Consider the following 19,234-nt stretch of genomic DNA (forward strand, 5'->3'; position numbering starts at 1 on the left):
GCGATGCCAATGTGTGTAGAAGGAGTTACCACAAGTCACAAAAATAATTAAATCTAAGGCTTACCTTACGATCCAATTTACTTTATAGCGGAGACCTAAGTTTCTACATCGAAACGTCGTCAGTCCTTTGTCTCATAGGTTAGCTAAACTTGTTGTTTGCCATCTCTTACTTGAGATATTGTGGGGGGTTTTTTAAATGCAGGCATGTACTTACTGCTAATTTTATTGTAACGGAAATAATTCTGTATCTTCTTAATATATTATTGTTCATGCAGAGTTAGAAATTCTCCATTTTTACACTTGAAAGAGACAAAGTGAAACAATATGCATTACTTTAAAAATCTTATAGAAGACTTAACTGTTGCGTGTTATAAAGCAATGTAATTACCATACAAATGCTTTTTCTTTGACTTTTTAAATGTCTAGCCATTACTGATGCTCATTACAAAAACATTTCTGTGTTTTAGTCATGTAACCAATAGGAGACACACATAAGTACCAAATGATCATTAAATAATTAGTGAAACGAAGACAAGAACTTAACATTGCGGCCCAGTGGTGAGTCGGCTACATGCTGGCTAAGAGCTCTTTCTCTCTCTCCCTTGGTCTGTCTCGTACATTAGGGATATATGATAACTATCAGTCTGCCCACGGCCGGGCTCCAATAACCATCTATCTAAAAGATTTTCGAATATTTGTAATCTACAAGGTTAGGGATGATAAAATTATTCGGTAATTTTTAAAACCGTCTTTGAAGGAGGATTAGAGTCATGAAGCTTGTTTTGACTTAATCAATTGAGGTCTTGTAAATTTATCCCGGCCATAACTGAATTTAAATATATTCTATTTACTTATGTATTTTGTAGATGAAAGAATGTCTACACTCATTGGACCAAACCACAGACCACATTTAATAAATGTAGCATTAGCTTTAAAAATAACCTGGTTTTTGTGACCAATTTGTTTTTTTGCGATGAATACTGTTAATTCTCCAATATTGCTTATCGACTGAATGTTGATGTCACAAGAATTACTTCCGAACTTTGAAATCACAGTATAAAGCAATTAATTTACATCATGTGGACTTTGCCCCGATTATAAAAACTATACATCGTGAGAAAATACTATTCTTTTATAAAATTAAACGTTTGTTAATCGCATGAGTTTGATATTTCTAAATTCTTATACACCTGCAAAGTCGGATTCCTTTTTGAACTAACTTTGTGGGCTAGAACAGTGATGAAAATCTAGAAATAGAAATGCTTAAGTTTGAAATGTGATTAAATGTGTTGATTTTCAGAAGCTGTGCAAAGGGAATACTCCTAGCGTGTGACTATTGTCCGCTACTCTATCATTTAGACTGTCTCGACCCACCTCTAACTTTCGTGCCAACTGGAATTTGGATGTGTCCTAACCATCCCCAACATTTAATTGTGAGTTGGTTGCCATCAGATCTGTTGTCAGTTTATAATTGTAAAACAGAAACAGTTTACAGGGTTGGTACGGTCAGGGAATTTTGTTGGTCTAAGTCAGGGAATTAGGAAAAAAATCTGGAATTTCTCCTGAAAGACTACCCTTTTACAGATATGCTACATTTTGCTCTAAACATGTTTTTGTCAGGGTGATGACTAATGGCAAAAAGAACGACATAAACAATGATGCTAATTTTTATATCGATAGTTATTTATCGGTACAGGGTGAAGAATCAATATGTTTATAGTTTGAAACAAGTTTTGTATTTGGGAGTGATTTGATGCTCGTTCACTCAGCACCAGTATTTGTATGCGATCTGGTGAATGGAGGAAGTCAGTGGGTCAAAGCAAGCTGAGCGGTCATTCACCTGCCACCAAACCTAGGCTTGGATTTTAGTAAGCGAGCTATTCGATCACCCTCTGATCACTGGTTTTTAACGTACCCAGTACCGCAATGTGTGGAAGGATAGGCCTACATTCATCGTTTCGATTTCAAAACGACACTGAATACAATTCCTCATTGAATTTATACCAATACTGATTAAACCTTTAATAAATCTAAAAAAACTTACATCACTTGTAGGAGTATTTAAAAAATATTTATCCTGTGAATTGAAACAGTTAATAGTTTAGTTTGGTACTACTTATTGTCTCCAGTACAAGCATGATAGTTATTTTTCAAACATCACTATAAACCAAATTATAAGTATCGAAATCTATCAGTATCGGAAGCATCGCATCGTATGTCTGTCAGTGTCAAGGCCAAGTAGAACATAATAAAGGTTAGTTAGTACTCTTACTTTTCCAGACGTTTAATTCTTTTCTCATTGACTTTAAAAGTGAGACATAGACTGAATTTACTTTAAATAACTATTAAATCTCAAATAAGTTAAACATTTACATTTTAGATTAGTCAATATCAACTTACGTATACCTAAAAAATGTATAATATCAGTCTGGAAAACCTGGAAAAGTCAGGAAATTCTATTTTCCATATTTAGTACTAACCCTGGTTTAGTATTTCCTGCTATAGTATGTCTTTTAAGATATACGGTAAAACCTCACTAACTTGACACCCGGTAGCTCGACAGTCAACAGCTGACAAGGTGCACGCAGAAAAAAGCAATTCCTCAGAACATTTAGTTAGTTGTTGAATATTCAACTCTTCTTTGAAGATTGTTTTCTCAGTATCTACAAATACTAACACAAGTTATAAATAGGCCTATATGTAAAAATTAGTCAGTTATGAGGCTCTTTCAAAGAACCTGGTTTGTATGTGAATATAACGTTTTGAATTAGAGGTGGGTATTTGAGTGTTGAATAATTACTTGTTTTCTTTTAGTTTTTGGAATTACTCGACTTTTGACAAATACTCAGGTTTAAGTCGAGTAGTTCAAACAACTCAAAAAACAAGCCAAACAACTTGGCTGTGATAATTAATATATTTCCTCAGGGTATACAAATATATTTCTCTTGATGCAATATATCAAAACTGATTGTAAAATGGATTCAATATATTTTAAAATCAATTTATAGTGGAATGATGCAAAATTTCTTTTACCGGTAGAATACCAAATTCAACATTGTCAAATACTTATTTATAGTTTTCAAACCAGGAAAATATTTAAGGGTCAACATCCATTTTGAATTCAACAAAATGTAAAACTTTTTAATCTACATTGAATGTTATAGGACGAAGTACTTTGGAATGGGACAGGATTTTCAGAAAGAGTCGCACTGTGGGAGAAATATGGAATCAATCAAGTTGACGAACATAAAGTGAAGATTGACTTTTTGAGGAAAGTCCACTCACGAAAATATCATCCGTTCCGTGTCAAAACCAATAACACCTTGTCCATTCAGGTACGTAAAACTTTGATAGCCTAACTTTCAAAATATTGAATAATTTTTTTAGCTTGTTTTTACAGAATTTTACTGTGTTGATCTGCTGTGTTCGGTAACTCCTTACCAGAAATTGCTAGTTTGATTCCGACCACCTGTCAATCTAATCACTGTAGTCCACTTTGGCTCGACCAAGTTGACTAAACTGTATTATAGTTTAATATGTTTAGATTATTGTACGGACCAGTAGGTCAATGGGGATGGACAGATTAGGGTAACAAAAATCTAGCATCTAGATGAAAATTACATAAACCTGTGTTCAAGGTTTTTCATATCTTGACCTTTTTACGTTCTCCCCCTATACATAGTAAAACCTCTTTTTATATATATTATATTATATATTCTAATAAAATCTCCATTTTTATTTTTTTTTTAATATGGAGAAAGTATTGTTTTTGTCAAAATTTTTGAGTTTGAGTTTTGAGTAGATATATCCGTTTTGGGTACCCCTGAACCCAAAAAAGTGGTTTTCGAGGTGAGTGTGTGTGTGTGGATGTATACAGAGCTACAGACCACACCTGTAGTCCGATTTTGATGAAATTTGGTATGTAGCTACTAATCTATGGTATCTCCCAAGTGTGTTTTTAATTTTTTCAAAATTTTGATTTTTAATGGTGATTTTCCCCAAAAAACCATAAAAACGTAAAAATCAGACTTTCTCAAAAATGCCCCGAACAATTTTGATAAAAATGTAGTATGTTATAGTCCTTTAGACTCTGAACAAAATGGTACAAATCCCATTTACGTAAAAATTACAGTTAAAAAGCCATTGTTATTTTCTCATTAAAAAATCCCATAAAATAACAACAAATCGGATTTTGGAAAAAAAGCTGGTTTTGATTAAAATTAATGTGTTATGGTCCTTATAATTTTAAACAAAATAATGCAACCCCCTATTGCTGTAAAAATTAGGGTTCAAAAGTTATTGCAACTTTTGTGATTTTTCCCTACTAAATTATCATAGTTACTCCCACCACTTACCCATGATAAAGGTTGTTGACAAGCTTATGGGAGAAAGTATGTCAGATTGCTGATACCCTTTGTTTAATATACTTGCTGTGTTTTTGTGTTTGCTGTTGTGTTGTTGTGTGTACTTGCTGTTTGTGTACTTGTGTTGTTTTATATATTTGTTGTATAATAACCTCATCTTCTACGCCTGATTTTTTTAGCCTATATTTTTATTAAAAAACATTAAGTAATCACAGAAAAAAACATTTTTCTTTGGTTTTAGGTTCCAGAATATGTAAAGGAGGCCTACAAAAATCCAATGCCGAAAGAGTTTTCACCTAGAGATCTATTAAGAGCCTCCATAATTTATCAAAGAGAAGTCGAAAACATGAAAATTGAAAAAAAGAAAAAGGAGCATCTTGCCACCCCTGAAGAGCAGGAGTTGGTAAGAACCTCTGACCATGAATTATTGTTTGAATCCTTGCAGGTTGCTTTCCATCCGTCGTAAATGACTCAATATCACATGGGTTATCGAAAATTATTGATGTCTCCATCGAGCTCCTGTCGCAGCCATTGAGCTAGTTCAAATATGAGAGACCAAGTTAGCTTTCTTTTCTTCATTCACTACTGTTATAGCCAGTTCCCCCACTTGTGGGACGATTAGTCTGGTCATAGTATCAGAAAATTGATGTTCCTGCCAAAATCAATTCTCGTTCTGTGATTACTTTTCCGTGGTCTGAGTCGTGAACCACTACTGTAGTCCATCACCTATTGTAGTCGTTCACGTACATGAATTGACCTACTGTGTTCCTTGCTTTACCTACTACTATTCTAGCTGGTTCCCAGCAATATATAGGACAATAAACCCTTTCATAGTAGCCTATTTAAAAAAAAAAATGAAAGAAAATTAACGTGCCTGCCAAGTACAGGGTAATAACCGGCAGAAACAGGATGTTTTTATTTTTAAATTAGCATTACTAACTTTTTTTGCTGTCAATTGCGATTGATTTAGTTGGAAATAAACATATGTATCGTTCATCAAACGTTGCTACGTCACTTACATAAAAAAAGTGCTGGAGCATATCAACACTTAGAAAATTTGTTTTAACCAAAGCTTGACAAACGGTTTCAATATTTACAGCGTCCTAGCAGTATTTGTCGGCCAAGCCTTCTTTTTTCTTTAGAATCGTATTTTGGATGGAAATGATTACATAGCGTCTAATATGAGAGGGAACTAACAAAAATTTGCTACGCTACTGTGATAGGTTCGCCATTTTGTACTCATCAAAGGCAAACGTACGGTTTTACCGTCTCATGCTCAATTGCTTTTAAAATGGCATAACATACAGCAAAGAATGACAAAAGAATGAAAAGCAAAGTTATTGACCTCCCTCCTCATGACAATAACTGTCATGATTATAATTTGATGATCTCAGTACATTGCCAGTTTACGAATAAGAGTAAAATGTTTGGAAAATGTCTGCAAAGGGTGACGGGAGGTTGAAGGTGGTCTTAAGCATTTGCACGATGTTTTACATGGTGTAGACTGACTGATGTTGTTTATCAGTATCATTTGCCCAAAGTTAGAGGATTTCTGCTTGAGGATCGTTGTGTGATTGAACAAGGGAGGTTATCAAGTTCAATCGTTGTAACGATATGAAAAGAGATGAATACATACATGCTGCCTGCCTTGTTTTGCGAATATGTAAGGGCTTCTACACTCCCCAAGCCACTAAAGCACATAATCTCTGCATACACATCTGTGTACTGGCAACAGAACACCAGGGATTGACACCTTCCCTACTGAACAAGATTCATACTAGGCGGGTGTGTCAATTTTCTCACAACGTTTTTTACTATAACGAGATTAATCGTTCCGTAAAGGTGAGAACCAGAATAGTAGTGAATTAAGTAAGGAACACGTTTGTTTTGGTTTTCAACTAGCTAGCTTGATTGTGACGGAAGCTCGATAAAGACCTTAATTTACAAACAACCATCTAATATATAGAGCGTTATCTCTTGTCACGATGTCCTGTACAACATATTTTTGTTCCAGTTGGCTTCAAAGTTTTGAGCAGACACAAATTATTTGTATAAACTCGCCACAATGTATGTTTATTGTTTATTTGCATTTACACATAATTTCATTGTTATTTCTTGTATACAATACTTTAATACTTTCTTATTAAATGGCGACCATACAAAGTAGGTATTTTAAGCCAAGTATGAATGGAGATAATTGTAGGATGAGTGGCGCGATCTTGTAGTCTTGTTAGTGACTAAGGCCGACATTCCTTAGAAACAGCTGTTAATTAATAGCCCATACAGCTAATGGCAACCTAAGGGACCTACAGTTTATTGTGGAATCCGAACCACATTTTTGCCTTGGTATATACGAATTGGTTTAATTATCAGGATAGTACTGCGGATAGTTGTAGTACTCACTCGTGTGGACGTTAATCCACACCAGGGAGTATCACATCCACAGTGCATGCCTATAAATATCCACAATTCGCGACCTCCTAGTAGCTGGATTACAGGACGACGCCACCCGTTCCAGTCATATAATGCATATAATACATATAATGCACATCATTTCATTGTTGTTATTTCTTATATACGATACATGTAATGTCGCTATTTCTGAATAAAATTTATTAGATTTGTTTCAAACCTTAGAGACACTGAACAGCCGATAGTGTTATAAAAATAAAACTTCCATGAAATTCATCTGTTTTGCATTTAATTTTTCTTATAAATTATTTTATCATCAATTAACTATGTAGTTGCTTTGTATTAGGTTTGTTTTTTGCGCTCAATGAGTAGGAACTAGGCAGGACAGCTAACTAATGTCAACTTCTGCTTCTGGGCTTTCCTACTTTAGGAGAAAACTATTTAAAAACTAAACTACTGTAGTGTAATAGGCTTGATCTTCCATAGAACGGAACAAATGAGGATCGAACAATTTTCTTTCCAAGCACTTTCAAGCTATCTTTTCACATGGTATAATTTTACTTTTAATATTAAAAATAAATTTCTCTATTTGCAAGATATGCTATTGCAACTATAACATCACCATAATAATTAAAAGTACAATTTTACAGGCAATAAATATGGCTATACAAATGAACTTGGATGCCCTTGTCAACCTACGGAAAAATGAAAAAAGTAAAAAAGCTACATCAACAAGTAGCAAAGAGACTCTAGAATCCAGAAATGGTCTGGAAGAACCATGCGAGAAAATGATCAATGGAAATGACAAAACTTACCAGGAGGATGCTGCTACAACAGATCAAAAAACTTCTCTTAGACAAATAAAAGATCCGGTACTCCTTCTAGACGAACTCACCGCCTTTGTTAACAATGAACTCAAGACTTATGGTGATCATAATGGCGAGATAGATACAAGCTCAGAGATAGATGAGTACAGGTTGGACCAAATAAACTACGAAAAACTGTGAGTAACATATTAAGCATCTTTCCAATGCCAAATAGGTATATGTCAATGCGAGTAAATCTTAATCATCCGATTATTTGTTTGTTGCTTCAGAAATATTAATTATTTGTTAAAACTTTTTAAACTTTAAAATAAAGATTGAGAGGAAAAAAAAACAAACAACAAAACAACAACAACAAAAAAACATTATATCTATCGATTGTTCTATGTTTGTTTTCTGTTACTTTAATTTGCATTTGATTTATTAAATTGTTATTTTCAGCAACTCCATCAAAGTTGAGAAAGCAAAGTGTAAAGCTGATAAAAAGGATGAAAATGAAACCACAAAAAGTAATGGTAAGTTACAGAGTTTTTTTTTATCTCTTCACATTTAAAACTACACAAATTTCAAATCTGCAAGTGTCAGTACCATCTTTTCATCGTCGTTACTGCCACAGCATCACAAATTCTTGACAATATACCAATAAAATAATATTATCGTTATATAAAATAACATGATATAAAAATAATATTAATTTTGTTTATTGCCTTCCAGATCTTTCATAATTTTTATCTACAAGAGGCTAAATTAATTATGTTACTGTCCAAGCAATCCTGAAATAGTTTGCTAGTGACCGGTTTCGACATCTAACTTATGGTGTCATTTTCAAGTGGAAAGACAAACATTATTCACTCGTAGGAGGTTGTCATAATTATTATAAAACACACACTGTTATAAAATGATATGTTGTATCTACCAGTTGTGTAACTTAAAATTATGCATAGGAATCGTACCTTTGGTAAAATGAACACGGCTTCAATTTCAAATTTTAAAGTAAGTTCCTTTAACACAATTGGTGTTGTGAAACGAATCGTTAATCTCTTGATTATATTCTTTCAGCTCAAGAAAGAAGTACCCCCGAAGAATCTGCTAGTATTAAAAATGTTAAAGAGCCAAAAGAGAAACAAGATAACAAAGAAAATCTAGAGTCAAGAGATGATCTAGACAAGCTTGGTATGCTTACAATTTCTCTACTTGTGTTGTTTATGATTTGTGTTCGCTACTAATTATTTGTGACTGAAATTGATATTAAATCAAGTCCATACAAATAATGCCGATAATTTTTTGGGATTTTCTAGCTATAATTGGAAGACAAAAATAATGATATAGCCTAAGTGGTATATAATGGAATAACAAATATAATGGAATAACAAAAAGATGAAAGGGGGAGATGCAGTTTTTAACGTTTAACCTCCACTTTCATTATACAAGTTGTCCTGCTAAATGCAGACCCAGATTGCACATTTTTGCATCCAAACTATTCAAACGAATCACGAAAAAGTTTGCAAGACGCCCAGTATGTATCAAAATAATTAAATAACTTCTGCTTAAAATTACAGTATCAAAATAAAAGTAAAAATCTCAACTTTTGTTAGGAGAGGTTATAAAAATTGATTTTCATCAACAGCAGCAGTTTGTTAATGCAGTTCTTGCTTTACATCGTTTTTTTGTTTTTGGGACTAATTTACCATAGTGAGAAAGCCTGTACAAATGTAAACATCAGAAAGTAGGTCCTGTTTGAAATAATTTGGCCTAATGTTTTTCTCACCCAAATATGAAATAAATTAAAACCCATTATGAGAAATAAACCTAAAAAAGGTAAAGTACAAAGTGAATACAGTGGACAGGTTACACATAATCATAACCATAATCCATTGATCCACACATGAAAACAGCGGTTTTATTTTTCCTTTTTTAATTTTCATTAAAATATTAGCTCTTTGTTCCTTTCCCTCTTGAAATTTAACTCATTCCAAGAGTTGTGATATTCATAAACTAGCTGCTTAGGAAAGACTTGTTTTCAAGAGTATAGAAAATACGAATAGGCAACAAAACAAACACATTCCAGGACACTCATTTATTATGGCCTCATTTTATAATGCCAAAAGTTTGGCTGACACAAATTAATAGTCAATGAATATTTAAAGGAGGTAAACGCTAGTGGAATTGGTAATTAAAAACATGTACCATCCTCCCTATATTTGCTTCTGTATTTGCAGCTGTAGAAGACTACGAGGAGATCATAGAATCCTTGGACATTAAGGTCTTAAAGTATCTAGCTGCAAAACAGCTTAGACAGCAGCTCAACGATAGTAAAGAAGATTCCTCCAAGATCTCAGTCGACGATTCCTCCAAGATCTCAGTCGACGATTCCTCCAAGATCTCAGTCTACGATTCCTCCAAGATGTCAGTCGACGATTCCTCAAAGATCTCTGAGAAGAAAGGAGATAATTCCTCAAAGATCTCCAACGATGATTCATCAAAGATCTCCGTAATCACAAATGGTACCGCTGAGATGGAAATTGAAGAAGGGCCAAAGACAAATGAAAAGCCTGTTGAGTCGACATCAAACATCCCTGGCCATAACAAAGCTGCTGAGGTGAACCTGTCCCAGGAGACTCTTAGGCCACGACTCCCGCTAGACATTCTCCTGACGGATCGTCCAAGGAATATCAACTTAGAAGTAAGTTCACCAACTTGAGACTTGATGGAATAGTAACACCAATAATTAGAGTTAAAAAAATAGTGTGATCACAATTAGCTACCATAGCTGTATAAAAAATACATGTAGGCCTACATCATTGAAATGTATCCATAAAAATCTGTTAATTTTCTTCAACATCTCGATATGATTTTGCCGCCCATAAATATATTTGTAGAAATATAGAAACCCAAAATTATGTATTTTGCAAAAATTCATTTGCCTAAAGCACTGAAGGTTTATAGTTAGCACGATAACACGGGTGAAAAAGGTCAATTTTTATAAAATTTTGTACAGAAGTGTAAACCTGTGTATATTAACACGTTCCCTGCGGCCCACCAATGGCAGGCGTAGCCTCGGTGTGGTACAGAGTCGAGCAAACCCTTTTAGCTTGAAAATATTTCAGTCTGACGAATAGCAAATGTCGTGCAGTGATGTGCTGTGTTATGACGAAAGTCATCGTAGTTTGCTGAAACATTCAATAGCAGCACTGTCTGGAACTATTCGGTCCCTTTGTATTGCCAATTGAAGGGAGAAAGACGGAACAACAAGTTGATTTCTAAGCTTGTCAGAAGGGGATTTTACAGGGAAATATACTACCAGCCTACACCACAATAAAGCAGCACCCATTCCTAGCTAAACGCAGACATATAAATGTCCATTATTTCCGATGTACTGCTGCGGAGAAATTAAATGGAATCGATGCCGGCACTCACAGGTGAGAGTTCAGAGTGGCAGAAAGGAACTAGAGCACTCACTGGTGAGTGGCCCTCAACGTGTTAAACGGGTTCCCAAACCAGCTTGATCAAACTATGAGAATTGGAGTATATTAGGCGAAAAAGGGGTTTATTTGCATTTATGATTGTTTTACTATTTCCCAGCTTGTATTAAATTGTGTTTTTGTATTTCTAGGCACGTATTAGATCCAGAACGCAGGGTGTGCTTCTTACTCTCCCTCACCTCAACTTTAAAGTAGAGGTGCCTTCAAATGGAAATCATGTGGTGATAGGAAAAGGTACTGATCATAGAGAATTTTTCAACAAAAACTTACCAACAACCTAGTTTTTAGTGAGTGAATAGGTAATATTTTCAAGTCCCCAAAGGCTAACATATCGCTCATCAAGAGTTGTATGACAGCCAACATATCGGCCATCAAGGGTTATGTAACAAAAACTACATGATTCTATTTGGGCTCAAGTAACTCAATGAAAATAGCCAAAAACTGGGCCAGGTATGTGCTTCAACCTGGGAGAAAAGTTTTGTTTTCAGTTTACCACAATTATCAGTGTGGTAGACAAAATAGTCTGATCAGTAGCCAGATGGTCAAGAGAGCTATCTTCCGAGCTAGGAAACATCACTAAAGTCAAAAGTTTTAATGGGACACAAGTTCTAGAATGCAAGTTTGAGATCTCGCCTGTGTTTCAGAGTTCATGCATAATAAACAGCGAATACATAGTTAAAGTACTGTAGTAGTAGTATTGGCTAAAACTAATATTAGATAAAGAAGTTTAAACGAGGGTTGTCTGTAAATTAAGCTCTCGCCATAGTCAATTATACAATAAAAGGTTAAATTACCTGTGTCCGCCAGTCGATCCTTATGTGCTGTGTCCTATTACAGGAGATGCATTTCGGCAGAATAAATTGCCATCATCAGTCCTAATATAAGATCTTGATCTTCCCCATTGGGTACGTCTTGAAGTTTTGAAACACGTACACGAACTTTACACTTATATACATTACGAATAAAACAAACAAATACACGGTAGGCCTACTTTTATTTTAGTTAATACGGACATGTAGACGCGCGTCGGTCGTGTGTCGAGTCGATAGGTAGGCCTACCGTGTATTTGTTTGTTTTATTCGTAATGTATATAAGTGTAAAGTTCGTGTACGTGTTTCAAAACTTCAAGACGCACCCAATGGGGAAGATCAAGATCTCATATTAGGACTGATGATGGCAATTTATTCTGCCGAAATGCATCTCCTGTAATAGGACACAACACATAAGGATCGACTGGCGGACACAGGTAATTTAACCTTTTATTGTATGTCATACCGATCCGGAACAACAACAAACAACATAAAATGAAATAGTCAATTAGGTTAGCTCAAATCTGAAATCAATGCTGTGTTCCTCCCTTCATCTACTACTACTACTCCAGCCCGTTCCCACCCCCATGGCAAGATTAGTCTTGTCTTTGTATCCAAAAATGTTGTAAATGATACAAGATACAAGAACTTTATTGTTAGTCAAATACATAATGTGGTAAATTAGTATCTCCTAACTCGCCAATTAATTCAAAATCTAAACTTAAACAATAAAATCAACACCACCAAATATGGAATAGTTCAGTGATTACAGTTGTCTATTAAAAGAGGGTAAATTCCTGTTGATTACTGTTACCAGTTGACAGAAGTGTCGAAAATAAGCTTTGAAGAAAATCCATTAGTGTCTTAGTGAGTTTGCAAAAGGCCGAAAACATTTGCTTAACGGGGGTATTAGCAGCAAGTGTTCATCAGTTCGCATTAAGACAGATGGAATCTGAGGAAACGTTCTTACTGATTGGTGTGTCTCAGACTTCCAAGGCTGTCTGTAGCCCCTATTAGTTCACCAATCTTTCTCGCTCAATCATACAAAAACCCTTGTATATCTGATTTTAGAATAGTTTAAATAGAAAGATTTAAAATATAACATATTTTTTTTGTAGACCTTGTTAGGATAAAGGAATAGTTTTTTAACCTTTACTGCTGTGCAAATAATTTCATTCTATTTCAGATTATCGTCTCGCTAACCCCCTCTTTCTGTCTCTTGCTGGATCGAGTTGTACACGTATATCTAATGCGCATGCTTCAGTATTTTTCTGTAAGGTAAGTTATGACTAATAGTTGAAGATGACTTTCAGTTTGAAAATTGTTTATTGAAATTTAAAATATCTTAGTAACAAATCTATTGAAACATAGTGTAATTTAATTATTTTCCCAAATAAATATAAACTCGGAGACTAAAGTTTTACCATTATTAAGAATAGAATTTTTTATGGTTTTGCTTTCTTTTATGCTCGTCTGGTGGTATTGAAATTAGAGGTGTGCGGATAGTGAAATTTAATTTCGGATCAGATAGTTGAGGCTCGGTTCGGATCGGATCGGATATTGGGAGGTTCGGATTCGAATAGTTCGGCGCGGTTAATAATAAGCTGCATATGTATTTTTAAGCTATAATAGTTATTTGTGCAACTAGTGAGAAAAGTGAGCAATTGACTCACTCGAGAGAAATCCTTACTCACGAGCCGTAGGCGAGTGAGGAATGGTTTCTCGAGTGAGGCAATTGTACTTTGAACTCGAGTTGCACATTATACTTTTCCTTCAGTTACCATAAAACAAATAAATTTGTGAAGAAACATAACCTATATTTACACAGAATTGAACTTTTAATATAACATTTAATGTGAAGTGACAATTACATCAGTACAACAGCTGACCAGCTGATTTACTGCCAGTGCTGCCAACGTATTTCGCGCGCATACGACGTTGCCTGCATGTTACGCGCTCACTATTTCGTGCCTTCACGTTGCAAATCTGGAGTGAGACAAAGTAATTAGAGTGAGACAATGTTAACATTGTCTCACTGATGAGCGAATTGGCCACTTTGCTTTCTCAAATCAGTGAGAGAACATGTACATTGTTAGGTAACTATAGGAAAAACAATGTAAAGCTGTGTAAATAAACTTAAATGACGATTTTGAACTATAGAATTTCAAATTAGCCAAGTCCACAGTTTTCTCTCTCTTGAAAATCACAATTTACAACATTTATTTTCAAAAGTTGGTTGCTTGAATTAAGTACACTATCAGCCGAAATCTTCACACAACACCTTAGCTCAGCAGGACTGATGTCAAACGTTTGGGCTTGTTTACTTGAGGTTATGTTTTATCTTGTTTCCTGGTTCTCACAAGCCAAGGAGTTCGATCTCAAGTTTATTTTCACAATGTATTTCCTTACGTTTTTGGAACGGATTATTGGCCCTAAGTGGCATTTTGCGGGTTTGCCAAGTTTAGAAAACATCACTAATGCACTAAGATGGGCTCTAGCTCACGATTTGATGTTGGGCAATTAAATTAGACTTTATAACTGTGTAAAAGGTGTGTATCCCTGAATTTATAAACTGCATTCTACACTTATTCACTGCCTAACATAATTCAGTAGAACCTTGATGAACCGAGAATTACACTAGCCTACATAACTTCATTACCCCAAGTAAAATACCAAGATAATTTTTATAATTGTATTTGAATCGTATATTCTTAGTTTAATGGATTGTATATTCAACAATAATTGCAGTCCATTATTGTTAAGCAGTATGGTCCCAAATTATTGTTTTTGATTTTGAAACATCACAGTTCATTTGACAAAATTATAGTTGAAGCAGCCCAATGTCAAGTCACGCTTGTGCAATAGTTTGTTTACAAGCTTTCTCCAGACCACGGGGGAGGGGAGGGTCTGATAAGCCGTCTATTGTTCACCCCGTCTATTGTTCACCCCCAAGAAGGTCCGACCCTCATTAGTGCCGTCCGGCTGCACTCAGTGGGGAACCCAATACCACAAATCAATCTTTTAAATGAATACAAATATTTGGTAATAATTGTTTTATTAATATTCACCTTGAAATTTCAAAAATTTGGTGTAAAATTTGACAAAAATCGGCCATTTTGACCGATTATTAATACAGTACCAAATACCCATAAAGTAGTGCATTCATTGGTAATTAAATAATAGGTAAAAATTAACCAATTTTCGTCAAGTTTTACCCCCCTGCTGTGCGCTATGTCACAAAAGCTGATAACGACATGGGTGATTAGTAACCATGGCAACTTGTTGAATGCGTGATGAAGGGAAACCCAAGAAATAGAAGAACAAAGAGGAAGAATAACGACGTTGTTATCTTTATACCCTTTTTACAATTTCCGTTATTGTTATCTTTATGTAAGATTTTATGATTTTGTTTTATAGGTTTATAAAATAATTATTTTTAACTACGGGAATATCAATTTATAATTTATCAACATGCTTCTCTTCTGAAACAGCAATACCGGATGCATAATAAAGGTCAATGACCTAAAATATCACGATTGTGCAATATTGTATTTTGATGTTGAAATTGAAATCACGACAAAAGTTTGTATATCCATGGTCCCTATAGTTTAATCATTTAATATGTACACAATGAATGCTAAATAAGCGTGGTTAGTTCTAACTTTATTTTTTATTATTCAAAGTTTCTACACAGTAAGACAATCCAAAGTCAAACCGGGCAATGAATACCCAAAAAACAACGTATCTTGTCCTGTGATTGGAATACCACTCGCCGGCCAGTCCTTTAGGTTTAGGGAAGTAGTGCAAGTCTATATATAGCTTCAAGGTCTTACCCACCCCTTCCCCCTCCGGTCCTACTTGACTCACTACCCGCGCTCCTTTTGAGGTCATTGCCCAACCCCTCCCACCCTTCTATTGTGTTGCCTTTCTATTGTTTCTATTCTGACTTTTTTTTCGGGAAACATTAAATCTATTGTTTACGTAACATCACAGTAGTAGGCTAGATTTTTCTACTTTGAAACAGTACTGTAAAAAAAACTATTACGCAGCGCCCTTAGTATCAGGAGGGAGACAAGCACGAGTTGACTTTCATTTGACCATGGTAGTTCTTTTCTGCTTTATGTCTGTTCGTTCCAGACGAATCTAATTGTAAAGCAAAACAGCCGATAACGACTAAACTAGTTATCAGTATTGCATCATACGGCTTCTTTGCCGTTTGCTGTTAGGTCGTTGGAAACGTATTGCTGTAATTTTGTCCTGGGAAACTAATGGTGGCTATGGAGATTTAGTTTTCTGTCCAAAACGTCAAAATATATTGTCTATCCGAAAAAGTCGGATATATAACGGATAGTGTCGGATATCGAATTTGGGCCCGGTTCGGATACGGATATCCGAACCGAATCTGACCCGATTTTTCGGATATCCGCACACCTCTAATTGAAATGCAAAAACATATAATAAAATTATTTTTTATTATATTAGAAGTGAAACTTATTCTTACAATGCCTTTTAAACACAGAGTGTAATTTTTTTCAGAACACAAGGAAATACTGGCTTAAAAACTACAGCCATTTTGGCACTGTGGTCGATCACATCATGTGTGGCTTAAACATGAAACCAAACAGAAAGTCGGAAGAACCTAGCGAATTGAGGAAGGAAGTTGAGGCCATCAAGAGTATTAGAAATAAACGGAAGGCTTTAGCGACGCAGATAAAGCCGGTGAACATCCACGTACCAGAAGATGTTGCTGTACCCTCAACATCTACTGCCAACCCTACGACAGTTGTAAGTAGACAATATATTTATTTTAAAAACAAAGTATTGAAAATTCCGATAGACTTCTTCTAATCTGTAGACTCGGTTGTCAAGGAAATCATATCCTGTCACAGAGTACTCTGGCAAAAGGTTTTCTAAACTTGGCCAACTTGGATTTTATTTTAGACAGTGGCAGTACAGTTTTTGGTGTTTAAATCATTCCTGGACAGGTGGGTTACTTGGCCTAGACCAGTAAGAAATTTGGTAAATGGACTTACTAATAACATTCTGGTATTCTATATCTGTCCAGGAGAGCTGTGATAAATCTAGTTGTCTGTATCGTCTACAAGAGACTTGTTACTGAGGCACTGCAGTATTTAAAAGAAAAACTGAAAGCGAGGTCAGCCGTGAGAGGGTGGAGAACTAGACAGGACTTTTTGCTTGACATACCAAGGGTTGTTCTTGAGGCTGGTAGAAGGGGGTTTTCTTACTACGGGCCGGCTCAGTACAATGCACTTCCTTGTACACTAAAAGCACTGTCTTACAAAAAATTTAAAACTCGCCTAAAGAATTCGTAATTAAATCTTATTTGTTTGGTAGTGTTAAGAATTTTTGTTTGGCTAAGTCCTGGCAGAAATTACAAATTGAGTCAATTTGTAAAACAGTACTGACACTGAAATTCGCTCATGAATAAAGACGTTATTTATTTTTATTTATTTATTTTGTTTTCTACTTTTTGAACAGATACAAGCTAATGTTATAATAGACAGGTTGTTTTAATGGGTGCAAGGCCCGCTGTATACTTTTCCAAAGAAACAAACCTGTTCAACTGGGACTTGTTAATTTTGACTCTGATATGTTAATTCAAAGAGGAGTAAGGAACAGAGGATACACTCCATGGTACACTGCAGTGGTGTCTAGCACTAGTGCTGGTAACAACACCCCCTCACCCTCGTGTACTACAACGCTCACTATGTAGGAAGACACTCTGTGCCCTGTGCGATAGGAATTCCCACACAGTACTAGCCATTCGGGCTCTTCCTTGCTCGTCACAAGTATATTTCCGCACAACATACAGGAAGAAAGCACACGGTTGTCCCATAAACGTGTTTCCTCTGTACCTTACTTGTCTGTGGTTAATTTAAAAGTGTATCCTTATGTTTAAATATCACACTATTCCCATGTCTACTGGTCTCATATTTTCCCAGAGCTATCAACATCTATGTAACTGATTCCTTGTAATAGTTTATCTTTATTTCACAGCCTCGACAGTGTAAATGCTTCATATACCAGCCACAGGCAGGTTACGAAGGTATGATCGCCTTGACACATGGATGCTGCATAAAAATAGGATGCGTGGAACTCACATTTATGTACCTGAACCAAGTAGACCAAGTTCCTTCAAATGGTGGGCCGCCCGCTAAAAAGAGAAAGCTTGAATAAAGTCTTCATATTGTTTAGAAAAGACTAGCACACAATTGTGCCTTACAAAGTTCATTTTGCCTATTTGGAGGACAGTTTTTTACCTTAGAACTTTGATGTGTTGTAATTTTTATTGCCTCTATGAGGAGTATTTGTAAACATTGTTTTATTAGTGGAGGATTGTGTATAGATGATTTCCAAGAGACAATTTTTTACCTCAACTGTATTTTATTAGATATCTCAAAACACTGTACGTGTACACTTTCTGTATGTTTACAGAACTCGTGTTTTTTAAATCCTCCATTAGTTTTATGTGTTAAGTTTTTACCTGCTAACCCATTTGCGTCTTATGTACATAAACACTAAACAGTTGTTTTTAATGGAAGATATTTTGACTTGAGTCAGTCTAAACTTTATTTTAATTTTGTTGTTCAAAGTATAAATGAATTAAATCTTCATTCCAGCAAGGCAAATGACAAAATTGCACAAAACAAAACACACTTATTCAAAAGTATACCTCTGCAAAAGTATTAGACGTTGTAAAACTGTTTTAAATAAACGGATAAGAGATAAAATACTCACCACGCTGATGGTTAAAGTAAAGAAAAGATTTTTAATTGGACCCAAATCTAACACTTTCATAACAAAATACAAAGATTAATGTCAAGAACAACAGTTCCCCAAAATCGAGGGATTTGAATTGGTTGTATAAGTTAGTGCCAACTTAACTACTGTATTAAAAAAAATAATTTCACTCCGGAACAATAATGTTCAATTATTTATTTAGATGTTTCAAATTTCACAGAAGTAAATGGGTTAGCACAGTTTCATGTTACTTAGGTTTTTATGTTGTATCATATTTTTTTACTTAGTGGTTCCCAACCCTTTCTTCACATTACTTGATTTTTTAGTTTGTTTTACATATCACATTTAATTTTTTGTAAATTTAAAGGGAAACAGTTCAAATAGAAAAATTTAGTTTTAAGGGTAAATTTTGCAATATTGAAAAAGTACAAAAATTAATAAAAACTTGTAAAATGTTAGCAATAAACCACACTGCCGCTATAATGTAAAAAACAATCCATCTAGTTCTGAAGAAAAACTAAATTTCTAAGAAGTGAGGTTGTAGTTAGCAATCAAACGTTTGCACAAGTTGGGAACCGCTA

At 34.9% G+C, this 19,234-nt stretch overlaps 1 protein-coding gene across 2 annotated transcripts in view; it reads left to right on the top strand.

Annotated features, from left to right (window-relative positions):
* Window positions 1–18,901, top strand: part of LOC128998491 (PHD finger protein 12) — a 49,992-nt gene extending 31,091 nt beyond the window's left edge. For both annotated transcript variants that reach the window (XM_054424645.1, XM_054424646.1), the window contains 11 exons: window positions 1,301–1,433; window positions 3,165–3,335; window positions 4,606–4,767; window positions 7,427–7,779; window positions 8,042–8,115; window positions 8,660–8,773; window positions 9,820–10,283; window positions 11,214–11,316; window positions 13,078–13,169; window positions 16,428–16,676; window positions 17,910–18,901. In XM_054424645.1, coding sequence (XP_054280620.1) covers window positions 1,301–1,433; window positions 3,165–3,335; window positions 4,606–4,767; window positions 7,427–7,779; window positions 8,042–8,115; window positions 8,660–8,773; window positions 9,820–10,283; window positions 11,214–11,316; window positions 13,078–13,169; window positions 16,428–16,676; window positions 17,910–18,089 — 2,095 coding nt within the window. In that variant the 3' untranslated portion in view covers window positions 18,090–18,901. The remainder of the gene's footprint in view (window positions 1–1,300; window positions 1,434–3,164; window positions 3,336–4,605; window positions 4,768–7,426; window positions 7,780–8,041; window positions 8,116–8,659; window positions 8,774–9,819; window positions 10,284–11,213; window positions 11,317–13,077; window positions 13,170–16,427; window positions 16,677–17,909) is intronic.
* The last annotated feature ends 333 nt before the right edge of the window (window positions 18,902–19,234 follow it).

The sequence above is a fragment of the Macrosteles quadrilineatus genome, unplaced genomic scaffold (genome assembly GCF_028750875.1).
Source record: "Macrosteles quadrilineatus isolate MER2022 unplaced genomic scaffold, UCM_ALF_1.0 Scaffold_7__1_contigs__length_78375512, whole genome shotgun sequence".
In the NCBI taxonomy this organism is placed as follows: domain Eukaryota; kingdom Metazoa; phylum Arthropoda; class Insecta; order Hemiptera; family Cicadellidae; genus Macrosteles; species Macrosteles quadrilineatus.